Genomic DNA, 27,761 nt, shown 5'->3' on the forward strand with positions numbered 1-27,761 from the left:
ATAGAGAGAGAGACTGGGCACACAATGCGTGTGAGAGAGTGAGAGAGTGTGTGAGTGAGTGAGAGAGCGACAGAGAGACAGAAAGACACAGACAGACATGCGGACCAATGGGTGGGAGACCGTAGAGTGCTGGCAAAAATGTATCTTTGAATTACACTTAATCTGAACACCCTATTGAAAAGAAAAATGATACGATCCGTTCTCTGGATATTACTCTTTCTCGAAAGTGGTAAGTCTGCCTTGTCAAACTGAGAGTCAATTACAAAAGTAGGCTACTATCATGTTACATGACTCTTGTGTAATTGATGTGAATGTGCAATATTATTGCAAAAGTGTTGTGGCAGATGCTGCAGAAAAAAAATGCTGTTATAAATTCATTATCGCTTTTTGGTCATGTCGTTATTGTAAAAGAGAAAATGTGTTCTCGATGACTTACTGGTTAAATCAGGGCTGCCAACTTTTGAAGAATGTTTGGAGTGAGATTTGCTATGTGAATTTCATTGCCCCCTGGTACAGACGAAAATTGTACTGTTTTAAAGCAAATTTCTTCCAATTCTATGTATTTTGACATGAATTAGACGTATGACCAGGGTAAAAAAAAACACATCAGTTGTATTCAGAATGATTTGAACATGAAATGAACACTCAAAATTCGACAAGGTTGTTACTTTGAGATTTTTTGGGGATGTAATGTGAAGTACATTTTTAATATTCATGGTTGATGGCAGTGGGGAACCAAATCATAGATTGCAGTCTCCTTATCCATAGACTGCTCTTCAAGGTAATGACACAAAAGTGCTGGGTGTTTGAAAATGTTCTTGTTATAACAATTAATTTCTCAAAATCATCCAACCTTCAAGAGAAATCAAATGAATATCAATGTTCAGGTGGTTTATGTTTACTAGTTGCGATCCTTGACATCATCTTACTCTACATCGACAAAATATAATGTGTTTATGAGTCACCGTACCATCTCTGCTTAGCATGTGCACAATACTAAAATGTTAAAAATTATATTGATTCCTGGAGCATTTAATAGCCAATGCTTTTTTTATTATAATTTTTGTTATTTAACCTTAATTTAAAGTCAGAATAAATTCTTATTTACAATGATGGCCCACAAAAAAGGCTCAAGCCCTCCTGCGGAGATGTGGACGGGGGCTGGGATTAACAAATGTATATAAAAAAATAGAACCTAACACATCACGGCATGAGAGACACCACAACACTACATAAAGAGATACCTAAGAAACCAATCACATATCACTGTCAAATATACAGGATACGAACATTCCATTCCAGTTAAAAAAAAAATATATATGGCAGTTTCCCCCCCCCCCCCCCCCACCAATAAATAATGTCCATTTCTGAGAACAGTAATATTTTACAGACACATGAAGGTACCCATAACCAATCATTTCTTATGAAAAAAATGGTGGATATAGTGTTTTGTCCCTGAGTAAAGTAGCCATAGTTCTTGTTCCCAGTCAACATTCAAAATGGAAAGTTTCGTCATGTCTGTTCAACCTACCCAGAACATCTAGCTTTACATCTGCAACAGTCCGATTATGACAGACACACTCATATGGGCCCTCTTCTTATTTGTATGACTTATTCAAAACTGTCCATGAACGGCTGCAAAAATACATATCTTATATCATTTGTTTTCAAAGAAAAAAGTAGGCATATCAGATTTCAAATATGTGATTACAGTGGAAAAATTGGGAGGAAGTGAAATAATCAAATAAGTGTGGGGAATAACAGTAGTGTTCTTGCTGACAAGTCAAGCACAGTAATTACCCTATATTTTAGCCCACTGTTAACAATGAGAATTGTTCCACTGATCAGACAAAAAGTAAATAAACAATCAAATCGCTTGAAGACAAGATTACATAAATCTGCCCCAACACCCTAACCAAATTATTTTTCTATTTACTGTCCCCCCCAGACTAAAACGTACACTGTAGGTAGGTCTGTCTGCTGCCTTTACGTTGTCACAGCCTAAACGACAATCACCAAAGGAGGGGACTAGTGTGGATTAAATCAACTTTTGTACATGCTGTCAAAATAATGCATTGTATATTGTACATAAAACAGCGCTACCATGCTACTCTTTTTCTATAAACTCAGCAGAGATGGTACTCTCCATTCAGCTCCACTCTAATCTTGAGGGGTGTTTCTTTTTCCATCCAATCACCTTGATCCCTTAGATAACTAGACTAATCATATGCTTCAATGTGTGGCGGTTCACAGTGCTGTGGCAAGACAGGACGACGATAGAGGTTCAGATCGTGACGCGTCCTTGGTCATGTGCAGTGTTGCTCTATGTTATTCTTGTACAAACTAGGTTTAGTAAATGTGAAGCTCCAGTTCACTTCAATGTATTCAGTCTTTCTTATTATATCCATTAGTAATAAGAGCTAAGACACTACAGACAGTACGTACTAAAGTAGATTTCATCCACACTTGCGTTAGTCCGCTCTTTTGGTGATTGGCTTTTTGGCTGTGACAATGAAAAGGCAGCAGACAGACAGACTTACACTACAATACATTTTAGCAGGGAAGTTTGGTAGGGTGACCTGATTTGTTACTATGAAAATAATTTTGTCAAACAGATTGTGAACCCAAAAGTGTACGTTTTATTCTAGAGGGGGGACAATAACTAGAAATATAATTTGGTTAGGGCGTAGGGGCAGATTTGTGTCACCTAATCTTCAGGAGATTTAATTAGCTATTTACTTTTAGTCTGATCAGTGGAACAATTCTCATTCTTAACAATGGGCTAAAATATATATATAGGCTAATTACTGTGCTTGTGAGCAAGAACACTTCTTCACAATTTTGTCAGTGTAATCACTTATTTGAAATCTGATATGCCTACTTGTGTCTTTGAAAATGACTTATATGAGGCTATGTCTTTAATTTGATTTCAATTGAAAGTTGGGTGATTTTGAGAAATTAATTGTTATAACAAGAACATTTTCAAACACCCAGCACTTGGGAAACAGATCGGGGGGGGGGGGGGGGGGGGGGCTCCTGGAGAGCAAACAGGATTCTTCCAGCCCTATTTTAAATAGTTCACCCAAATTAGAAAATATACAATGTTTGTGTTTTTGCCTTGAAAGCAGTCTATGGACAAGCAGACTGCAATCTATTATTTGGTTACCAACTGCCATCAACCAATAATATTTCCTGTGCAGAGCCTTGGTGTAGTGCGTAACACTCCTCGGCATGTGTCACATACAACTTTCCAACTGAGAACAGAGATCAATCCCTGCATCCAACCTTCTAGCATTTGCCTGTCTCCCCATCTCATTTCATTACTGTCTGAATAAAGTGTCAAACCACCTAACAAATATTAGCATACTTTACATCTCATTCCCCAAAAATCTCAAAGTAACAATTTTGATTTAATGTTAAAAGCATCCTGAATACACCTAATATTGCACCCTGATCATAGACCTAATTCATGTCAAAATACGTAGGATTGCAGTAAATTTGCTTTAAAACAGTAAAATCTCCCGGGGGGGACCCACAGTCCCCCATCTAGGGATTGTACCGGGGGCAATGAAATTCACATAGCAAACATCACTCAAAGCTTTTTTCTAAAGTTGCCAGCCCTATATGAGGTGTGCTGTGAATGTGTAAGAAAAGGGTGAAATGCGTGTCTCATGGCCAATGCTTGGGAGTTGGCAGCTCTGGGTTAAATAAAGGTGAAAATATTCTTATTTAGTGTTCACGTGTTAGACATGTGAACTAGGCTACACCTAGTAGCCATAACTACAACTCAATGGATTATAAAATAATAATAATAATACAAAGACAATAAAACAAAAATGTACGTTGGTCACTGCATGCAGTCTATCATGTGCTTGGCTTGGATCCGGGATCACCTACAGGATTTAGTCCTGTTAATGTCTTGTATTGATGTAGCTACTGCCAGTAGCTTATGTTTTCTTTCTTCCTTTCAGATCTGATTGATGCTGTAAATGTGTCTGGAAAAGAGGGAATGAAAGTAACTTTACCGACTGGACTTACTGAACTACCTAGTGGCACTATTATATCATGGTCTTTCCCATTGAGTCGTTCAGATTCATTTGATAACATAGCTCTGCTGAATGCTGGTGTGGTTACAACGGACTACAGTAGGAAGTTCAAAGACAGACTGAAGCTGGATACTCAGACTGGATCTCTCACCATCAGAAACCTCACCATCAACGACTCTGGACTTTATAAAATAAGTATCATCAATACACAGACTTCATTGAAGATTGCAAATCTAACTGTCTATGGTGTGTGTATGGCTTAATTTTTTACTTCCCTTTTTTCCATTCTCCCATTTACTCTGTTACCTATCTCCCAGAGTTGTTTTCAATTAAGATCAAGAAAGACCTTTGTATTTAGTTACTTGTTTTTAAACTATAACATGTACCATGGCTGGTCTCAAAAATCCCAAGCAATTCACAACATTTACACTGTAAACTTTACTGTGAGTCTGCCGCGTGAGTCTGCCACATGTTTGAAAAAGAAATAGCCCACTTCTTCATATACGTTTAGATCTGATTTATGACATCTTAGTTTTCACTGTCAACGCATCATTTTCTATCTCTGTTTGTCATTGAGTCACTGCTTAATCATTCTGCTATCCCAGCCTCAGTGTCTGCTCCTCACATCAGTCGCTCAGTGGACAGTCCATTTGAAAAAGTGAGCTGTTCATTGGTGTGCACTGTGAATAACGGGAGAGAGGTGATCTTGACCTGGTACAGCGGAGAGAAGATATTCAACCAGACCAGCAGCCCAGATCTTCTCGCCAATCTCTCTCTCCCTCTGGAGTTAAACAAAATAAACATTGACACCTACAGCTGTGAGGCTTCCAACCCCGCTGACTCAAAACCAACTCCACTCAACATTGAAACACTCTGCCCTCAATTGTCCTCACGCTCTGCCCTCAAAGGTATGTCAACACTGCATATAGCATTGTTTTTCCATTTTGTGGATCAGTGAGGGACCGTAATGACAGACCAGTAAATACAGGCTCTGTTTATAACGACCTCACCAGAGATTTCATTGGACAGAGCCGACTCCCATACAGTGTCTGCTCTTTGTTTCCTCACTAACAACTTATTTTGTAGGATAGTAAGGGGAAAAATAACCTATTTTATTTTTAATAGTATAACCTGAAGGCAGTTTTTACAAAATCCCTCAACATGCATATTATCATATTGTATTTATTTTAACTTCTGTACTACAGCAAGCTGATTTCTGTATTTATTTTCCTATGAGCCGTGTAGCCTACCTTATAATACCTTCACCAATATCATTCATTAGTATTGACTAAAGCACATGGCATGGGTTTGAACAGCTGCATTTTACCCCTGACAGAGTCTGGTCCCAATCCTGTCGCAATCACACTGGTCACATTGTTAGCAGTTGGGATAATAAGTGGTGGTATATTCTGGGCAGTTAAAATAAGAAAATGTGGAGGTAAGTACAGTCTGTGTTACAGTTCACATCACACAGCACACTGAAGGCAACAAACACAGAACATAGGTAATCGTGTAATAATTGGCCTTTTCCCTTTATTTCAATGCAGCCAGCAAGCAAAGAGAAGAAGACCAACATTATGCTGATGTGAACTTTCATACATTGGTAAGGTCTATGTGTATGGATTAGAGGTTGACCGGTTATGATTTTTCAACGCCAATCCCGATACCGATTATTGGGGGGCCAAAAAAGCCGATACCGATCAATCGGACGATTTTGTTTTATTTCTTTATTTGTAATAATGACAATTACAACAATACTGAATTAACACTTGTTTTAACTTAATATAATACATCAATAAAATCAATTTAGCCTCAAATAAATAAGTAAACATGTTCAATTTGATTTAAATAATGCAAAAACAAAGTGTTGGAGAAGAAAGTAAAAGTGCAATATGTGCCATGTAAAAAAGCTAACGTTTAAGTTCCTTGCTCAGAACATGAGAACATATGAAAGCTGGTGGTTCCTTTTAACATGAGTCTTCAATATTCCCAGGTAAGATGTTTTAGGTTGTAGTTATTATAGGAATTATAGGACTATTTCTCTCTATACGATTTGTATTTCATATACCTTTGACTATTGGATGTTCTTACAGGCACTTTAGTATTGCCACTGTAACAGTATAGCTTCCGTCCCTCTCCTCGCTCCTACCTGGGCTCGAACCAGGAACACATCGACAACAGCCACCCTCGAAGCAGCGTTACCCACGTAGAGGAAGGGAAAAAACTACTCCAAGTCTCAGAGCGAGTGACGTTTAAAATGCTATTAGCGTGCACCCGGCTAACTAGCTAGCCATTTCACATCGGTTACACCAGCCTCATCTTGGGAGTTGATAGGCTTGAAGTCATAAACAGCGCAATGCATTGCGAAGGGCTGCTGGCAAAACGCACGAAAGTGCTATTTTGAATGAACGCTTACGAGCCTGCTGCTGCCTACCACCGCTCAGTCAGACTGCTCTATCAAATCATAGACTTAATTATAACATAATAACACACAGAAACACGAGCCTTAGGTCATTAATATGGTCGAATCCGGAAACTATCATCTCGAAAACATAACTTTATTCCTGTTACATTGCACAACCTTCAGTGTTTTGTCATAATTATGTAAAATTCTGACAAATTTCCCAAAGTGTTGCATATACTCTGACTGTGTGCAATGAACGCAAAATGACACAATTTCACCTGGTTAATATTGCCTGCTAACCTGGATTTAATTTAGCTAAATATGCAGGTTTAAAAATATATACTTCTGTGTATTGATTTTAAGAAAGGCATTGATGTTTATGGTTAGGTACAGTCGTGCAACGATTGTGCTTTTTTCGCAAATGCGCTTTTGTTAAATCATCCCCGTTTGGCGAAGTCGGCTGTCTTTGTTAGGAAGAAATAGTCTACACAGTTCGCAACGATTTTAAGAAAGGCATTGATGTTTATGGTTGGAGCAACGTGTACCTAAGCGATTATATGCAACACAGGACAGGCTAGATAAACTAGTAATATCATCAACCATGTGTAGTTAACTAGTGATTATGATTGACTGATTGTTTTTTATAAGATAAGTTTAATGCTAGCTAGCAACTTACCTTAGCTTCTTACTGCATTCGCGTAACCTCGTGGAGTGCAATGTAAAGCAGGTGGTTGGACTAGTTAACCGTAAGGTTGCAAGATTGAATCCCTGAGCTGACAAGGTAAAAATCTGTCGTTCTGCCCCTGAACAAGGCAGTTAACCCACCGTTCCTAGGCCGTCATTGAAAATGAGAATGTGTTCTTAACTGACTTGCCTAGTTAAATAAAGGTCTAAAAAAATAATAATAATAATAATAATAATCACATATCACAAATCGGCGTCCAAAAATACCGATTTCCGATTGTTATGAAAGCTTGAAATCGGCCCTAATTAATCGGCCATTCCGATTAATCGGTCGACCTCTAGTATGGATGTGTGTATGTACTGTCTATATATGTGCATGCATATTATGCTACTTGGTTTTCTATGCAACTTCTGTATCTGTGAACACACACACACACACACATACACATTTAGGATGGAAGTGGTCACTTGTTGTTGGCTTGTATAACATACCAGCCAATGTGAAAATACAGAATACACAAGAACAAGCACAATATGCAAATCTCATTGAATTGCAGGCTTCTGTTTCTATTTGTTTGTGCTGGCATTACAGGTTGGGTATATACTGGCATCTGGCACCGGAGGAGTCTGTTCACCAGAAGAGTCTGTTTTATACTCAGATGTCAGAATCTTACCTTCTGTTCAGACAGGACTAGATTCAATCACTCCTCTCTCAAAGCTGTGACCTTGGCGTGGTTTAGAGGCTTGTGTGTCTCAATGACCCTGAGAGCTACGCCGGAGGGGGCTTGGGCCCCTGGTAGGTTTAGCCATTCCGGATTGGTCTCCGGTGAGGGACCAGACCAATAACAGCATTGGTCCTACATGTTTCACGTTGGTATGGTGCTATAGGTAGGCAACCATACCACTATGTCAATGTTACATGCTGTGTGTATGTCTTTACTGTAATTTTAAATGTGTATTTTTCATAGTGCTGTACCTTACTTTGCAAGAAATGTGTTTGATAAAAATGCAATATTATTGTTGTTATTTAGGTCAGAACATTTGTCTGAAAACCAGGACTAGTAGCATGTAAACAAGCAAATGAGTTAAATCATGGCACCACATCCACTCCCTGAAACGCTTTTACCATTTATTTTCAAAATGATTGTAACCGACTGCCCAAACCTGCTGATCTCATGGGCATGCTTAAACTTGTGGATGAATGTTTTCATGTAGGTTTGTCCTGCCTTTATCTTCCCTCTAGAGAGTCTGTGTTATGTTCTCCACTATTTACCAAACTACTGTCATGACTGTCCTGTGAGGATCCAAATAGGTCAGATTAGCTTGGAAATTTATTATTTCAACCAGACCCTCTCTCACCCACAGAGAGGGGGAGGCGGGAGCTAGTGGGGGGTTGACACCTCATGCCCTGTTGTAAATTACAGGAGAGGAGATCCAGGGTCTCCCTCTCCAAATTCACAAAGGAATGTGCTTTGTCTCCCGCCAAAACTCTAACTCGTTCTAAAGCGAATACTGGAACATTATTTTTAACATAGAACGTGGGGAATGGTCAGAGGCGATCTAAAGAATAATAATGTCATATGGGTTGTTATTTTTTATGTAATAAAAAAAAGGAAAGGAAAGGAAATACTGTAACTTGAAAGTATATACACTACATGTACGAAGTCTCCATCCTTAACGTTGTGTATGAAATATGAACAATTATGAAAGTAATTGGCAAGAGATGGTAACTCTTTAAACAACTGCTCTCCTGGTGCCCCAAATCCTAATAAGTTAATTGTTAAATGATTCATTTAATCGGGTAACAAATTAAACATAGTTAGTTGATTAGATAAATAACAGTCATCAGATTAATGAATGTAAAGTCACAACAACAGGGTGAACAAGCGATACCTATTGAAAGTGTAGTTTCAGAATGGAATTGGCTATTGCGATGTTGTTTACCTTGTGCGTCACAACATTTGTATCTGAGTATATAGTCAAGTGCCGGGGGCTTGTTTCTTGATCGAGCGTGCCCTGGATAGGGTTTCGAGTGAGAGCCGGGGTAATTAGATTGTTTACTTCCTCGCTAATTGTGTTAATATCGTCGGAACTGTTCTTCTGCAAATGCGAAGTCATGGTGACTTATCTTTATCCTCTTTGTCTAATTGTTGGCGATTTTGTAATTCTCTCAGCAGAACTTCTAGAGAGCATCGGTCTACGTGTTGATCGTCACTGAACCCTTTGTTACTCTTGTGCCCTGACACTTTGTGTGGGTTGGGTGCAGGAACGTAGCGATCAGGTTGATTGTAGCTGTAATTGTTTTGGTGGCAACGTTCTTTATAGTTATTTGGACCACAGTGGTTATTGGTATCGTGGTTTCGTGGTAGATACCATTGACTTTGGGACAACTCAGAGAGGTAAAATCTGATAAAGTAATAAAGGAAAATATATATATATTTAAATAAAAATAATTGACATACAGTACCAGTCAAAAGTTTGGACAAACCTACTCATTCAAGGGTTTTTCTTTATTTTTACAATTTTCTACACTGTAGAATAATAGTGAAGACATCAAACGTATGAAATAACACATATGGAATAATGTAGTAACCAAAAAAGTGTTAAACAAATCTAAATATATTTTAGATTTTAGATTCTTCAAAGTAGCCACCCTTTGCCTTGATGACAGCTTTGCGCGCTCTTGGAATTCTCTCAGCTCCATGAGGTAGTCACCTGCAATGCATTTCAATTAACAGGTGTGCCTTGTTAAAATAATTTATTTCCTTCTTAATGCATTTGAGCCAATCTGTTGTGTTGTGGCAAGGCAGGGGTGGTATACAGAACAACGTCCTATTTGGTAAAAGACCAAGTCCATATTATGGCAAGAACAGCTCAAATAAGTAAGGAGAAACGACAGTCCATCATTACTTTAAGACATGAAGGTCAATCAATGCGGAACATTTCAAGTTTCTTCAAGTGCAAAAATCATCAAGCACTGTGATGAAACTGTCTCTATTGAGGACCGCCACAGGAAAGGAAGACCCAGAGTTACCTCTGCTGCAGAGGATAAGTTCATTAGAGTTACCAGCCTCAGAAATTGCAGACCAAATAAATGCTTCACAGAGTTCAAGTAACAGTTCCCTCTCAACATCAACTGTTCAGAGGCGACTGCGTGGATCTGGCCTTCATGGTCGAATTGCTGCAAAGAAACCACTATTAAAGAACAGAAATAATAAGAAGAGACCTGCTTGGCCCAAGAAAGATGTGCAAAGGTCATTAGACCGGTGGAAATCTGTCCTTTGGTCTGATGAGTCCTAATTGTAGATTTTTGGGTCCAACCGCCGTGTCTTTGTGAGACACAGAGTAGGTGAACGGATGATCTCCACACGTGTGGTTCCCACCGTGAAGCATGGAGGAGGAGGTGTGATGGTGTGGGTGTGTTTTGTCATTGACACTGTCAGTGATTGATTTAGAATTCAAGGCAGACTTATTCTTCTTCTTTAGACTAGTTGAGTATCTGGAGCATCAACATTTGTGGGTTCGATTACAGGCTCAAAATGGCCAGAAACAAAGGAATTTCTTCTGAAACTCGTCAGAGTGTCTAGTTTGAGAAACAGATGCCTCACAAGTCCTCAAATGCCAAATAAATATTTTACCATATCCTCAAAAGGTCCAAATCTATACAATTAACACAACTTTATTTGGCATTTGCCCTACTCTGAATCCCACATTTTAATACTTTCAATGAATCTAGTTTCAACAGGTTTTTGCTGCTTGTCACCTTGGCCGTGTGGTTGATGATATCAGTCAGAGATGGTGTATTTCTCCCTGCCCCCATTATCTATCATCTCTGTTTCTCTGCAGCCCCACCACATCCTGTCTAGCTTGGAGACCCTAACAGACGTCTGGTTATTTTACCTACTTTATTTCAATGCACTTATTGTAAGTCACTCTTGATAAGAGTGCCTGCTAAATTTAGGTGCAGGGGACTAAGAGCATGGTTTGTGGTGTCAGATCCCTTGCTTGAGAGAAGCTGTTCAGAGACAGAGGGATTTACCACATCTCCCCTATTAGAAGAATGACAGCGACTGACCCATATAGGCTACTGACAACAGAGAGAACAAATAAGCGATAACCACACGCTGACATAGATGGCGATAGAGAAGTGTACATGCACACTCACGCACACTAACACACGCACACACACAGACAATATGGGGTGTTGTGGTGTTGACTGAATCCAAGTATGTTGACACTCATTAATTTTTATACATTTATTTGTGTAGTTTTACTTGAGCTAAAGCAACCAGGTTAACTTATGAAGGGAATGAGAGAGTCAGAGACCGGTACAGCTATATACAAATATGATATTGATGATACATTCAGCACTGTATGTCTGATTGTGGACGGGGTAAATTATTCATTTAAACGCTAAAGCAGTTGATGAGCTCTTTGCCAAGTCAAATTTCAGCCCCCCTCACAGATTGTTTATCCCACCCACCCCTTCCAAGTAAAATCTTCTAGCTTTCACCTGGCTGAGTTAGCCGATGCAACACACCTACACAGATCTCTGGTTACCCCACACAGGCCCCCAACCCTCCCACAATCTGGCTGCTCTTCCAAAATGTATTTCTGAGGCATATGTCTGTGTTCAGTCACCTGCAGCCCAGCCTTTACCCTTGTGTGGTGTTCATGTTTTTGTTATTTTTTAATATATATATATATTTTATTTTACCTTTTATTTAACTAGGCAAGTCAGTTAAGAACACATTCTTATTTACAATGACGGCCTAGGAACAGTGGGTTAACTGCCTTGTTCAGGGGCAGAACGACAGATTTTTACCTTGTCAGCTCAGGGATTCGATCGAGCAACCTTTCGGTTACTGGCCCAACGTTCGCGGTCTGATGGACCCACAACATTATTGGGTTTTTAAAACAATACAGCCATAACAATTTACATAAAAATGCTTAATACTTAATAATTAGATGTTGACTTATATCAATTACAAGCAATATAGACAGCATACATTGTTAATATTTGTCACAGTATCCACAGAAGGTGGCGCCCCTCCTCGGTCGGGCGGCACTCGGCGGTCGTTGTCGCCGGCCTACTAGCTGCCACCGATCCATGTTTCGGTGTCTTTTGGTTTTGTCTGTCTGTTCCGCACCTGTTTCTTGTCTGCCATTAGTGGGGGTGGTATTTAGTGTCTATTTCGTGCGTTATTGTTTGATGTCATTTCAGGATAGACGTTAGTGAGCACTGCTCCCTATTTTCTATTATTGACCGGGCTGCGCCCCGTGCGTCATTTGTTTTGGGAACGTGTTTCCCTTTTTGATTATTGTGTGCGCCCTGTGCCTTTCGGCTTCTTGTGTTTTCCGGATTATTATTAAATACTACGATCTACCGGACCTCTGTCTCCCGCAATTGACTCTGCCTTTCTACTGATCCTGGTAATCGTGACAATATTTGCCATTTACCTCTGCTATATCACATTTATCAATAAAAGCGCTGTTCGTTTTTTTTATAAAATGTGATTTTTGTTTATACAAAAATCAATTATGATCAAGACATGGGTGGAATAAATCATGTATATCTTGAACAAATATAAATGAAACATGGTTTTCATCACTATTTATGTTTATTGCTTTGAAATGAACAAGTTGGAAGGACAACTTTTACATACAGTATTTTTTGGAAATTATAAATTAGCCCCATTGAACACAAATTAAGTCTGGTCTACACACCACATGAGGGACAGAGTTTTACTGTGTGTGTTGCAAATGTATTTCTTGCACTTGATGCATGTGTACTGTGTCTTCCTGTCCTTCTTGGGTCCACACACATCGCAACGCTTCTTCTTGTTGCTACCAGCTGCAATCTAGAATGATGAGAAGACTTAGTTCATGAATTTTACTAACATCTCACTCACTTATGTAGTTACAGCAGGCCAAGGTAGGAGAGTCAGACACACACACATGAAACAGCATCACTCACACTTACTTCAGCCATTGGAGTTGTTGGTTCTGTGGGTCGGGCGGATGGGGCACCAGCATCGTCCTCCTGAATGCTCCACAAGATTGCTGCAGAAATTGGGGTACTTGGGATATGTTGCCTCCTCTGGTTTGAGGTCTTACCAATACCTTGCCCAGCTCCTTGAGAAAGAGCTGTCTCCTCTGGAGCTTCCCTCTGTTCCAATCTGGGTTCAACACCAGCCAGATGACAAACAAGTTGCACGCCGAGATGTCCAAGATGTTGAAGAATGTTGAAGAATATCACAAGTGGCCAGCGTAGGGTTCTTCTTTTGTAACTGTAGCCAGTCACCAGCTTGTCTAAATTGTCCACCCCTCCTTTTGTGGCATTGTAATCCATTATGATTTCTGTTTTTTTATGTTCCTGGCCACAGATTCTCCCATCCCTATGCAGCGTACTCATGAGTACCACATTTTTGCCTTTCTTTGGCATGTAGGACACTAGGGACGTGTCGGCCGTGAACACAAACTTAGAGGAATTGATAGGCCTGTTCCGTGTATTCAACAGCTGAGGTCGGAGCTCTGGCTTGTTTTTTCGTACTGTTCCTACCATCGTCAGGATCCTCTTGAGGAGCTCCTGTCCCAGCTTGTGTGAATTAAAAAAGTTATCCTATGTGATGTTGTGACCACGGAGTCCATGTGTCACATCCAGGTCAACACGCATCCCTTGGTTCTTATCAGGGGTTCCTCCATCTGGCTTCCACGCATATGATGAAACAGCGTCACAGGCAACCCAGATCTTGATTCCATATGTTGGGGGTTTAGACGGTATGTACTGCCTGAAGGGGCCACGGCCCCTAAATGGCATAAACTGCTCATCAACAGTAACGTTTGGCCCAGGGTTGTAAAACAGGGGAGGGCGGTCCACCCACTTCTCCCACACTGACCTGCTTGCAGCTAGCTTGTCTCTCTGCAGACGAGCTGGTCTGGTGTCTCGGTTATCGAAGCGGATAATCCTGGAAATAATGTGGATGTTTTCCAGAGACATTGTTGCACAGAAAAGTTATCTGCCAGTTTCTGCATCCCACAATGGATTCCCCATTGGATCTGAAAACACCAGGAAGGATAAGAACCCTAAAATATGAATGTAAATGAGTTTGGTCGACCTCCTTCCATCTCTCTCCAAAAACAAACCTTCCCTCCAAATTAGTGCAGTCCAAAATAATTTTCTGATGAACAGTTCAAAAAAAGTCTTTATGTCTTGCACATGAGTAACCTCCATCCGTGTCGGCCCTGTTTGCATCCTTATCACATTGGCAGCCATGCGGGGTGGCTTATACCTTGGGCAAGAAGACCATTCAATTTCACAATTTGACATACATATTTCTCCTGCAGGCTGCTGACGGCCTGGTCCTAGGGCTGGCTGAGGGTCAATCTCACTAATCCTCTTCTTCCAACTCACTGTCAGACTCCAAAGTGGAAGACTCTCCTTCCACACTAGCTTCTCTCTGCAAAAATGATTTCTCTGAGCAGAGATTATTTTTGCCATAGTGATTGATTGTGGTAAGAAGCCACACATGCAAAGCTATTTATTTGTTGTGTCCCTGCTGTGACGTTCGTCGTCAAAGGTAGACCAAGGTGCAGCGTGGTAAGTGTTCATATTTGTATTTATTTAACTCAGAACACTCAATCAAAACAATAAACAAAGAAAAAAAAACGAACATCACGTTCTGCAGGCTTCACTGAGCAATACAAAAACAAGATCCCACACAGAAAGAGGAAAAAAAGGCTTCCTTAGTATGATTCCCAATCAGAGACAACGAAAGACAGCTGCCTCTGATTGGAAACCATACTCGGCCAAACACAAAGAAATAGAAAACCTAGAATGGCATAGAATGCCCACCCCACATCACACCCTGACCTAACCCCAAAAAAGAGAAAATAAACGGCAATCTAAGGTCAGGGCGTGACACCTGCCCCAATTTGCACTTGACTGGGGTAGAGTGTGAGAAAATACTACGATTTTTCAATGTATCGAAATAATGTATCGAAATAAAGTATTGTAATAACATTGTGCAGGTTCCCGCAAGACAAAGTCTAGTTTCACACATTACAAAGGGTAAAGAATGCGAGAAAAGCGGAAGACAGGGAGACAGGCAGGGAGACAGACAGGTTCTTGCTGCTATGTTGAAACAGCAGGCCCAGGGAGGAGGAATACAGAGTGAAGGCACACAGGAAACCTTTTTGTTTAATTTTTACTTGTTTTTACCTACACACATTTTCCCACACTTGTATTACTCTCTGTTCCAGTGGCACCAAACACCACATATGTAATATAAATGTGTAGAGGGGTGCACAGTGTGCACTCAATGGAAATTTCTTATTTTACATGTTCTTCACAGAAAATGAGCCAAAGGCCAATGAGTCTCTGGTTGAAAAAATAATTCATTGTATCATTTTTCTTTTGGTAAACATTGAAAAGGGTTAAATCAGGGAGATTCCAAAGACTCTTCCAAGCAGCGTTGTGTTACTATCCTACCGGTTTTCAATTTCAACCAACCTACTTTCTCTCACTAACTTTGCTCTCTGCTTTTCATAGAATTGGTCATCCACCATCACTCAACTTTCAAAGATTCTCTGGAGAATATGAAGTGAGAGGATGAATGCACGCAGAATAGGTTAGACAGAAATAGCTGTTTATGAAGGACATGTACAGTATAAGTGAACTGTGTTACAGTAAATGTATCTTACCTTTGTTGGCCTCGCCCTATGGTGAATGACACTGCAAAGATTCCTGGGAACACCACCAAGGCTGCTGGTGGGACAACAGGATAGTATCTTCCTCCATGCTTCTCATCTTTGTTGTGTGGAGTTGTGTGGGGGAAAAACAAATACAAAACTTTACATACAGTGCAACCAAAGCTTGAATGAGACCCTAGGCCTACATATACTGTATATACAGAGACTTCAGAAAGTAATCACACCCCTTGACTTTTTCAAAATATGTTTGTGTTACAGCCTGAATTTAAAATTGTTTTGTGTCACTGGCCTACACACAATACCCCACAATATCAAAGTGGACTTATGTTTTTAGAAATGTGTACAAATTAATAAAAAATGAAAAGTTTAAATGTCTTCACTGAATAACTATTCAACTCCTCCATTATTGCAAGCCTAAATAAATTCAGGATTAAAAATATGCTTAACAAGTCATATAATAAGTTGCACGGACTCTGTGTACAATAGTAGAGTTTTTCGTGATTTTTGAATGACGACCTCATCTCTATACCCCACACATACAATTATGTATACGGTCCCTCAGTTGAGCAGTGAATTTCAAACACAGATTCAAAAACAAAGACCAGGGAGGTTTTCCAATGCCTTGCAAAGAAGACCACCAATTTGTAGATGGGTAAAAATATATTTAAAAAAACATTGTATATCTCTTTGAGCATGGTGAAGATTTGAATTACACTTTGGATGGTGTATCAATACACCCAGTCACTTCAAAGATACAGGTGTCCCTCCTAACTCAGTTGCCGGAGAGGAAGGGAACCGCTCAGGGATTTATGTACTTCATTTCATGAATACAAAATGTTATATTTGGGGCAAATCCAACACAACACATCACTGAGTACTGCTCTTCATATTTTCAAGCATGGTGGTGGCTACATCACGTTATGGGTATGGTTGTCATTGGCAAGGACTTGGGAGTTTTTTTGGATACAAATAAATGGAATAGAGGTAAGCACAGGCAGAATACTAATTCAGTCTGCTATCCAAAAGACTGGGAGACAAATTCACCTTTCAGCAAGACACTCCTAAAACAAAAGGCCAAATATACACTGGAGTTACTTACCAAGACGACATTGAATGTTCCTGAGTGGCCTAGCTACAGTTTTGACTTAAATCGTCTTGAAAATTTGTCAAGACTTGAAAAGGGCTGTCTAGCAATGATCAACAACTAACTTGACAGACCTTGAATAATAAGAAACATTTGTAAATATTGTACAATCCAGGTGTCCAAAGCTCTTAGAGACTTACCCAGAAGACAAAGCTGAAATGTCTGCCAAAGATGCTTCTACAAGGTATTGACTCAGGGGTGTGAAGAATTATGTAGATATTTATGAGATATTTCTGTATTTCATTTTCAATAAATGTGAAAACATTTCTAAAAACACATTTTCACTTTGTTATTATGGGGTATTGTGTGTAGATATGTGAAGGAAAAACATATATTTAATCTATTTTGAATTTAGGCTGTAAAATGTGGAATAAGTCTATGTATGAATGCTTTCTGAATGGATTGAGTTCACAAAACATTAGGAACACCTTCCTAATATTGAGATGCACCCGCATTTTCCCGTGGTATGGACTCTACAAGGCGTCGAAAGAGTTCCACAGGGATGCTGGCCCATGTCGACTCCAGTGCTTCCAACAGTTGTTTCAAGTTGGCTGGATGTCCTTTGGGGGGTGGACCATTCTTGATACACACCGTGAAACTGTTGAGTGTGAAAAACCTAGCAGCATTACAGTTCTTGACACACTCAAATATCTCCTCCCCTTCATCTACACTGATTGAAGTGGATTAACAGTGACCTCAATAAGGTATTATTGCTTTCACCTGGATTCACCTGGTCAGTCTATGTCATGGAAAGAGCAGGTTTTCCTAATGTTTTGTGCACTCAGTGTTCATACCTCACATAATAGAACACAGGCTACACCACAAGTTCATGCGAAGCGCAAACCATTCACAGTGAAATTCTCTATATTCTCCACTAGAAGGTGCGCTGTAACAACATACACTCTGGTTCGTCACTAGACAGCAAGTCTACTAACCGGTCCCCCTATCGCAAGAGGGATAGGTATTATAGTGTAATGAGCTCAGAGCTGATGGCAATAATGGATTATATGATTTCTCACACATACGTCTTCTCCAAGTCCTCCATCTCCACAGGGTGTTGTGATGTTGACAGTGATGATGTGATTACTGACAGGGTTGTCAGCTACACCACTGTAGATGGAGTTGGCAATGATATCAGGTGTGTAATCATTAATCCAAACAGTTGCAACTAGAACTAGAGTTTCTATTGGACAAATTCAGGTAGGTCCCTACCTGTTCCGTTTGCCTCCATTTTAAGTAAGGTTTTGCAACAGAATCTGCGTAATGAATACACCCTAGAGAGCTGCTGGTCTGGTTGAGTCTATTCTCTCCTCTGTACCAGGACAAGGTCACATCTTGCACACATCTGAACAGCTCGAGCTTTAGAGCAATGAACCATTTGTTTGGATGGACAAGGCTCATGCTGCTATATTTCGTCAATTATGGTATGTTTCTTTTGTTGTTACTGATTTGCTTCACTAACATAAAGTATTCAATGTTTTAATTGGTAACTTTTGATCTATCATATGTTTGTACGCTTGTTGTGTTTCTTGACAAGGGAGCCTGGACTAGGGCTGTAGTGTGTGGAGCACAGACCGAATGGGAATATTTACATTAAGGGATAGATACAGACAGAGACTAGTTTCTAAAACAGAGCTCTTTAATGGGATGAAAGAGGTGTAGGCTACAAAAGGTTGTGATCTATACACCAACTACAGAGTATGCCAATACTTTATTGATTCATAAACTCATTTAGATGAGAGATGAATAATCTTTTGGAAACAACAGGCAGACAACCTTTTATAATTCTCTGAGACTGAGACTGTAGCTAGTCATTTGAAATGAACTCACAGAGCTCACAGGCTTACTATGTTTAGGCTCACAGTGCCTGCCCAATGATGTTTGAAAAGACTAATGACTATGGATGTGACAATAAAACATACACCTTTATGGTGTTAGAACTTAGCAATTCCCTCAACCATGTTGAATCATTACAGGACATGGACGTGGCTTCATGCACAAAATGAACAAAATCTATATCTAAAAGTCTTTAGGTAAAATTAACACTCAAAGTGGTACTGAAGCTACATTCGAATGGTACATTTGATGAGTAGCTGAGTTTCATACCATGGGACAAATCATAAATAAACCCCAATTCATTATTCAACCCAAATTTAGAATGACAATGCTTAGTGTTTCACATTAGTTAAGCTATCACTTAAAGACAAAACCCTCAACTTAACGCACACCGACTCTGGCAGAATGTACATTTAACATACAGTATAATTATCCATAATTCTAGTATTAACTTTCCAATCATGATCATAATTACAGATCAGTATCTCAATGCATTCTTAGTCTAAATTACTATACATTTAGCAGTGTAAACCTCCACAATCAACCTGATAACCCAAATTACAATTTTGGACATTCCTAAATCGATTACAACCATTCGATACATAAAAGTATTAAAATGAATTTCGTCATTTCAAACATAAGCCCTATTCTAAAATGTATGATTTCCCCCCTCATCAATCTACACACAATGCCCTTTAATGACAAAGCAAAAACATTTTTTTTGACATTTTTGCAAATGAATTAAGTCATCTTGTTTTCCATGTAAAATAGTCTTTGGGCCTCAAAAACATTATCCACATTAAGGATGTTCAAATAAAATGTTTAGAATTGGAGAAATTGTTGTTTTCTCTCTTGCAAGTCACATGGAGTGGAAGCTTTAGGTAAGTATTAATATTTTAAAGTCAATTCAATTCTAGTGGAAAATTCTAGTGAATAGGATCCTAAACAATTTTAGATGAAAAGATGTTTGGTATGTGAGTTTGTGTGGGTGAAACACAGAAAGATATTAGACTTATACCGTCTGCATACTTTATTATCAAGTGCCTGGAGTATGTAAGCCGGAGGCTAGCTTCTGTTGAAGAACAGGCAGAATACGTTTTCTAAGCAAATTAGTATGCAAATCGGTGATAATGAAGATCATGTTAGTCTTTACCAATTTGCATATCTCATTCGCTTAGAAAATGTGAAAACAATGTTTCACAAAAGCACTGTACAGTTACACTCCCAGGCCTACACACCCATGCAGAACAGTCCTCCTTTTTCCTGTGTTAAACTTTCACTTCCGAAGACACCTATAAGACACCTATAGGCTGACATGGATCCTACAAACTGTAAAAAATTATAAATAAAAATCGAATCAAATCAAATTGTATTAGTCACATGCGCCGAATACAACAGGAGACCTTACAGTGAATTGCTTACTTATGAGCCCCTAAAAAACACTGCAGTTTAAAAAAATACGGATAAGAATAAGAAATAAAAGTAACAAGTAATTAAATAACAGTAGTAAAATAACAATAGCGAGACTATATACAGAGGGGTACCGGTACAGGGGCACCGGTTATATGTACATGTAGGTAGAGTTGTTAAAGTGACTATGCATAGATGATAACAACAGAGAGTGGGGGGGGGGGGGGGGCAATGCAAATGGCTGGGTAGCCGTTCGATTAGATGTTCAGCAGTCTTATGGCTTGGGGGTAGAAGCTGTTTAGAAGCCTCTTTGACCTAGACTTGGCGCTCCGGTACTGCTTGCCATGCGGTAGCTGAGAGAACAGTCTATGACTAGGGTGGCTGGAGTCTTTGACTATTTTTAGGGCCTTCGTCTGACACCGCCTGGTATAGAGGTCCTGGATGGCAGGAAGCTTGGCCCCAGTGATGTACTGGGCCGTTCGCACTACCCTCTTTAGTGTCTTGCGGTCGGACGCCGAGCAGTTGCCATACCAGGCAGTGATGCAACCAGTCAGGATGCTCTCGATGGTGCAGCTGTAGAGCTGAGGACTCATGCTAAATCTTTTCAGTCACCTGAGGTGGAATAGGTTTTGTCATTCCATCTTCATGACTGTCTTGGTGTGCTTGAACCATGTTAGTTTGTTGGTGATGTGGACACTAAGGAACTTGTAGCTCTCAACCACTGCAGCCCCGTTGATGAAAATGGGGGCATGCTCAGTCCTCTTTTTCCCGAAGTCCACAATCATCTCCATTGTCTTGATCACGTTGAGGGAGAGGTTGTTGTCCTGGCACCACACGGCCAGGTCTCTGACCTCCTCCCTATAGACTGTCTGGTCGTTGTCATCTGCAAACTTAATGATGGTGTTGGAGTCGTGCCTGGCCGTGACGTCATGAGTGAACAGGGAGTACAGAAGGGGACTGAGCACGCACCCTTGAGGGGCCCCTGTGTTGAGGATAAGCATGGCGGATGTGTTGTTACCTACCCTTATCACCTGGGGCCGGCCCATCAGGAAGTCCAGGATCCAGCTTCAGAGGGAGCTGTTTGCCAGTTGGTCAGCGCAATACACGTCCTGGTAATCCGTCTGGCCCTGTAGGCTTGTGAATGTTGACCTGTTTAACCTGTTTGGGATAGGGGGCAGTATTTTCACGGCCGGATAAAAAACGTACCCGATTTAATCTGGTTACTACTCCTGCCCAGAAACTAGAATATGCATGTAATTAGTAGATTTGGATAGAAAACACTCTAAAGTTTCTAAAACTGTTTGAATGGTGTCTGTGAGTATAACAGAACTCATATGGCAGGCCAAAACCTGAGAAGATTCCATACAGGAAGTGGCCTGTCTGACAATTTACTGTCCTTCTGTAGCCTCTCTATCGAAAATACAGCATCTGTGCTGTAACGTGACATTTTCGAAGGCTTCCATTGGCTCTCAGAAGGCGCCAGAAAGTGGAATGAGAGCTCTGCAGTCTCTGGGCTAAGTACAGCAGCTCTGTTTGTTACTGGCCTGCCTGGGCACAGTGGCACTGGAGATGCGCGTCCACGAGACTACTCCATTTTCTTCTTTCAGTCTTTGAATGAATACAACATCGCCCAGTTGGAATATTATCGCTATTTTACGAGAAAAATCGCATAAAAATTTATTTTAAACAGCGTTTGACATGCTTCGAAGTACGGTAATGAAATATTTTGAAGTGTTTTGTCACGAAATGCGCCCGCGCATCACCCTTCGGATAGTGACCTCAACGCACGAACAAAACGGAGCTATTTGACCTCAACGCACGAACAAAACGGAGCTTCTACTTCAACAACAACAACATTTGTTGTTGAAGTAGAAGTCCTGGGAGTGCATTCTGACGAAGAACAGCAAAGGTAATCCAATTTTTCTTATAGTAATTCTGAGTTTAGTGAGCACCAAACTTGGTGGGTGTCAAATTAGCTAGCCTGTGATGGCCGAGCTATCTACTCAGAATATTGCAAAATGTGCTTTCGCCGAAAAGCTATTTTCAAATCTGACACCGCGATTGCAAAAAGGAGTTCTGTATCTATAATTCTTAAAAGAATTATGTTTTTTGTAAACGTTTATCGTGAGCAATTTAGTAAATTCACCGGAAGTTTGCGGTGGGTATGCTAGTTCTGAACATCACATGCTAATGTAAAAAGCTGTTTTTTGATATAAATATGAACTTGATTGAACAAAACATGCATGTATTGTATAACATAATGTCCTAGGAGTGTCATCTGATGAAGATCATCAAAGGTTAGTGCTGCATTTAGCTGTGGTTTTGGTTTTTATGACATATATGCTTGCTTTGAAAATGGCTGTGTGATTATTTTTGGCAGTGTACTCTCCTGACATAATCTAATGTTTTGCTTTCGCTGTAAAGCCTTTTTGAAATTGGACAATGTGGTTAGATTAACGAGAGTCTTGTTTTTAAAATGGTGTAAAATAGTTGATTGTTTGAGAATGTACGAGGTGAGATCTTGCTTGGAGCCCCAGGCCGAGGGAGATTGACAGTTCTTTTGTGTTTCTTCCATTTGCGAATAATCACACCAAATGTTGTCACCTTCTCACCAAGCTGCTTGGCGATGGACTTGTAGCCCATTCCAACCTTGTGTAGGTCTACAATCTTGTCCCTGACATCCTTGGAGAGCTCTTTGGTCTTGAGCCATGATGGAGAGTTTGGAATCTGATTTATTGATTGCTTCTGTGGACAGGTGTCTTTTTTACAGGTAACAAGCTGTGGTTAGGAGCACTCCCTTTAAGAGTGTGCTCCTAATCTCAGCTCGTTATCTGTATAAAAGACACCTGGGAGCCAGAAATCCAGTTATTTCCCTCATTAAAATTCAAATCAATTTATAACATTTCTGACATGCGTTTTTCTGGATATTTTTGTTGTTATTCTGTCTCTCACTGTTCAAATAAACCTACCATTAAAATGATAGACTGATCCTTTCTTTGTCAGTGGGCAAACGTACAAAGTCAGCAGGGGATCAAATACCTTTTTCCCCCACTGTATGTCTCTTCAGAGGATGTGACAATGAAACCAGTGCTTAATTTGAGAACAGGATCCGGCACCTCTCAGTTTCGGACTGTTTCATTCCGAAACCTATTTTCCAGGATCCGGTACCTCTCGTGGCATGAACAGTGGCTAACCGTCATTCAGGGCAGGTGGGGCACAGTTTTGAGCCTCACCTGTTTAGCTAGTGGAAATTTGTTAAATATCCCTCTACCATGTGCTTTTCAATGATCCTTGATTTTTTTTTATTTTGGAAGGAAAAGAAAACAGTCTTTTAGTGAAAGATTTTCCCTTGCTTAGAGAATGTATGTGAACTCAACTACAGACAAAATATTAAACTACCAGTCCTAAAACTTTGTTTCCTCACCATCACATCAGACCTGTTATTAGCAAAGAGGAACTGTGATACTCAATCAACACTCAATAGTGTTGTTCCAGGCAACTACATTGTAGACGTGCTGCACAAATCAACTAACAATAGAATGTCATTGTCATCTTCTGGCATCAGATTGCAATATCACATGGATCTGGTTACTGACATGTTAAGCACTTATCCAGGTATTGTGAGATTTAGTGTGCGACTGTTTTGCAGACCTTCTGGAATACTGTTATTGTGTTGACATTGAGTCTCTCTCTGTCCACAGTTCTCTGTGCTTCCCAGCAAACAGTAAAGTCTGAGACTCAGCAGGTGAAAGGCATTGTGGGACAGTCTTTATCTTTTCCAGAGAGAGTGTTTAAAACTGGATATTTAAGGTATGGAGAAGACACTACTGCAAGTGTGATGAATGGACAAAGCCATGTAGATTTAGAAGAGAGATTTAAAAATCGCGTTCACTGGGACAATGTAACAGGATTATTCAGTCTGTCAGACCTACAGATAGAAGATGCTGGGGTTTATTCTGTGGAGAATAAAGACGGAGAGAATTGGATACCTAAATTTAACCTCACTCTTTACTGTAAGTATGTGCGTGTGTGTGCGTGTGTGTGTGTGCGTGTGTGCTATATTACAAAAACATGAAATATAAGTTCCATTCCTCCAATGTATTTACTATTTGTCTTCCAGATGTTGTTTCCAAACCTCAGGTGACAGAGTGTGACAGCAGCTCCTGTAGTGTAGTGTGTTCTGTGGACAACAAAAAAGAGGTTACCTTGACCTTGTACAGGGGAGAGGAAATACTAAACCAGACCAGCAGTCCTGACCTCACCACCGATCTATCTCTCCGTTTGGAGGTAGAGGGAAAGGACTACAACTCCACCTACAGCTGTGTGGCTGCTAACCCTGTCAGCAATGAGACAGTTCTTGTCCCAAAATGTTGCAGTGAAGATGGTCATCCCAAGGAGACAGGTAAGAGTATCAATTCTGAATTAAAGCCATCCAGAAAATAGCAACTTCCAAAACAAATAAGTGAAACTATTAGTTGAGCCCATTTAAAACATACTGCCAAAGCCTTGCGATATTTTACATTAATCATTTCCTTGTGTTTTATTTATTTCAGACAGTGATGGGATGACTCGGGGTATGCTTATTATTGCTGTAATCTGCGTTTTGGTTGCCTCAGGGCTGGTTGGACTTGCAATCAATCTAAAGCAGAGGGGAAATGAACACTCACAAGGCAGGTATTAATCTTTTAGAGGTCTGAGGTCAGTCAAAACATGTCATAATCTGCCTTTTGTTATTATCAAGAAAAGTTTTTGGGAAAAAGTAGGAACTGTTTACTTGAACACAGGATGCAGGTCAAATAAAGTGGCACACTTCCTCTGCTTAGTCAGAAAGTATTATCATCTCAGACCTTCCTGATACACCTCTCGAAATGTTGAAAAAGCAGAAGGCACCCACACAAACACACTCTGACAATCATTACTTTAAAGATTGGCTTCTATGGTGCCACAAATACCGCTAGCAGAGAGACAGGTGCCCATCGTAAACAGTAGTCCTGAGGGTTTACAGAACCTGTCCAGGAGATGAGCGTCTGTATGTCTCTGTCAGTTAGTCACACCCCCACCTTATATTTAATTGACTTTATTTGTCTTTATAGATTCATCCGAAAGAGTGCAAGTTGACATTGAGTATGCAACGATTACTTACATAAAACAAACAGATAACCAGGTTAGTAATAATGCTACAGGCTGATAGACAATAAACCAGCTTTTGCAGCCCTCATGGCTACAACTGTAAGGTTTAGCTCTATGCAAGCATCTTCTATCTGTAGGCCTGAAAGACTGAATAATCCTGTCATATTGTCCAAGGCAATTTTTTTAAGTCTTGAGTTGTACAGACCACCTGAGTTTGATACCAGGCCTGATGTCACTGCAACCAGTTTTGCCCATATGATATGGTTGGGTTGCACAATGAGAAGCCACTCAGCACATATGGTATACAGTAATGCCTTTTATCTTCACATTGTCTTTTAGAGTATGTGCAAAAAAGTCTGTGGACTTTTAAAGTTAGGCTTTGTGTTTCCTCCCACTAGTTTTAGGAAAGATCCTACATGTGTTGTGATGACAGTTGAGTTACCAGCTGCAGAACAATGAGTGTAGACAAGAGAGCGTGTCTTGTTTCCTTCCTCTGGTACGAAGTATCTAATAATGAAACATACTATTATTTTTTGTTGTTGGTGCTTTCCTGCCCTTCCCGTCTTTCCCTGTCCCTTATTCCCTGTACCTCTCATTCCTTCCTTCCTTCCCTCCCTACCTCCCTCTCCCTGCCTAGGAGGAGCGAAGAGGTATACCAGAACTGGAGTCGCATAGAGACAACCCTGAAATGGAATCAGTTTATGATACACTCCAGTTACATCGCATGGCTGACAGCAGGGATGTTGACACAGCATGAAGGAACAAAACTGGAAGTCACTGAGAAGCCAACATGATAACTCATAAAGAGGACATTTAAACAAAATGAAAGTAAAATAATATTCACCCAGAAAACCTTTTAAGGCACAGTTGTTATGGGAGAAAATTCCCCTGCAACTGTTGCGCTGATGTTATAATTTCAGGCTTTCTTTGTAGGTCATTCTCACAGACCTTCTGTCAAATAGAGGCCTCGATGACATCCACTGATACGGACCAATTCAATAACTATTTATTGAGTTAGTAGCAGGGTCAGGATAATCCTTCTTTTCAGCTGCCTTTTGTCCCAAATCCCACTTGTATATGTTAAAACAAATGGAACATATATTTTAATACTGGGCACAACTGGTTTTGGAAGTGGGAGGACATAACTTTTTATCCTGTCGGATAAACACTCCAAACAGCCTACCCGCCCACTCGGAGGCATCCGTATGGCCCTAAACCACACCATTGCATCGTTTTGTATCACATTCCAATGATAAAACTGGGGGGACAAAAATGATATTTCAGAATGTGGGGGGGAATGTGGCACCCTTGGTGTTTGCTATGCTACTGCTGGCCAAAGCTTCTTTTCAGTAATGACTGTTCTGTTGTTTAAATGTAGGTCCCTCACCTGTATCATTTATAGCTGGTCATTGTTTAGCTTGCCAGTGGATAGCAGCTGTGTACATAATAGAAAAAAGCAGGCGTTTGAGATAAAGCCTCCTACTCCTTAGCAGCAATGGCTGTTAGGCTACTTTAGGTCCATAGATTTAATAACAAAAGCTTTAATAACAAAAGCTATTAACAATAGATTTACTTTTTTTCTGTAGATCTTGATTTGCCATTTGATCTTGAGTGTTTTTAGACTCTTATCGCTTTTCGCAAAATTTTGTTCTGGCCTAACTTGTCTCTCTTAATTAGCTTGTTTCATTTATTATGATGGATCATTTATTTAGCTGAAATATGTATATCTGTCATTCTTATTGAAAGCAAGTCTAAGAAGTGGTAGATATGTTCTATGTGCACTATTTCTATTTTTGCCATGCTTGAGTTTTGCTTTTGTGTATTTTACTTTTGGTTTTGTACAACAGCTTCAAACAGAGGAAAACACAATATTTTTCGTTATGGAAAATATATTCCACAGCGGTTTAGATGGTACAATGATTCTCCTCGCTATAGTTGCTTGTTTTATCACATAATCAACCAGGAAATGGAAAGAGTGATTTCTGCATAGAGCATCTATAACATGAGAAGGTTTTGCGGAAAGAAAGTATTTTTGTCAACCCAATAGATGGTTATCACATCAACTGGCTTCACACGGAGTGATAGACAAACGTGGGCAACACACAGACAGACACGAGCAATATTGCTGGATATCAATTGGCAAATATTGTGTTTAGTTATTTTAACAACCAATTAATCCAATAGCAAAAAAAATATGATACATGTTTCAAAATTGCCCTTTGAATGTAGTATGCTACCGTGCTGTAGATTCCAGTACATTACACTGTTTTCACTTTAGGCAATACACTTGCACTACCCATAACAATTTACTGAACATACAATTTCCATAATTCAGGCCAAATAGTTCAATCTTGGTTTTATCACACCAGATAATCTTGTTCCTTATGGTCTGAGA

General features: G+C 39.9%; 1 protein-coding gene across 1 annotated transcript; it reads left to right on the forward strand.

Moving 5' to 3' along the window:
• On the forward strand, nt 1-27,559 carry LOC115191614 (uncharacterized). Its single transcript, XM_029749400.1, has 12 exons — nt 1-229; nt 3,972-4,292; nt 4,652-4,954; nt 5,383-5,484; nt 5,594-5,649; nt 7,727-7,854; nt 18,269-18,414; nt 23,938-24,249; nt 24,357-24,638; nt 24,790-24,906; nt 25,330-25,400; nt 26,004-27,559. The coding sequence occupies exons 1-12, from the start codon at nt 187-189 to the stop codon at nt 26,121-26,123; spliced, it is 2,001 nt and encodes a 666-aa protein (XP_029605260.1). The 5' UTR covers nt 1-186; the 3' UTR covers nt 26,124-27,559.
• Nucleotides 27,560-27,761: the final 202 nt, after the last annotated feature.

The sequence above is a fragment of the Salmo trutta genome, chromosome 4, assembly GCF_901001165.1.
Source record: "Salmo trutta chromosome 4, fSalTru1.1, whole genome shotgun sequence".
NCBI lineage: Eukaryota > Metazoa > Chordata > Actinopteri > Salmoniformes > Salmonidae > Salmo > Salmo trutta.

Coding starts and splice junctions, on each gene's coding strand:
- LOC115191614 (XM_029749400.1), top strand. CDS start 187: ATGATACGATCCGTTCTCTGGATATTACTCTTTCTCGAAAGTG. Junction 5,650..7,726: donor ATGTGAACTTTCATACATTG/GTAAGGTCTATG, acceptor CTGGCATTACAG/GTTGGGTATATACTGGCATC. Junction 18,415..23,937: donor GCTATATTTCGTCAATTATG/GTATGTTTCTTT, acceptor CTCTGTCCACAG/TTCTCTGTGCTTCCCAGCAA.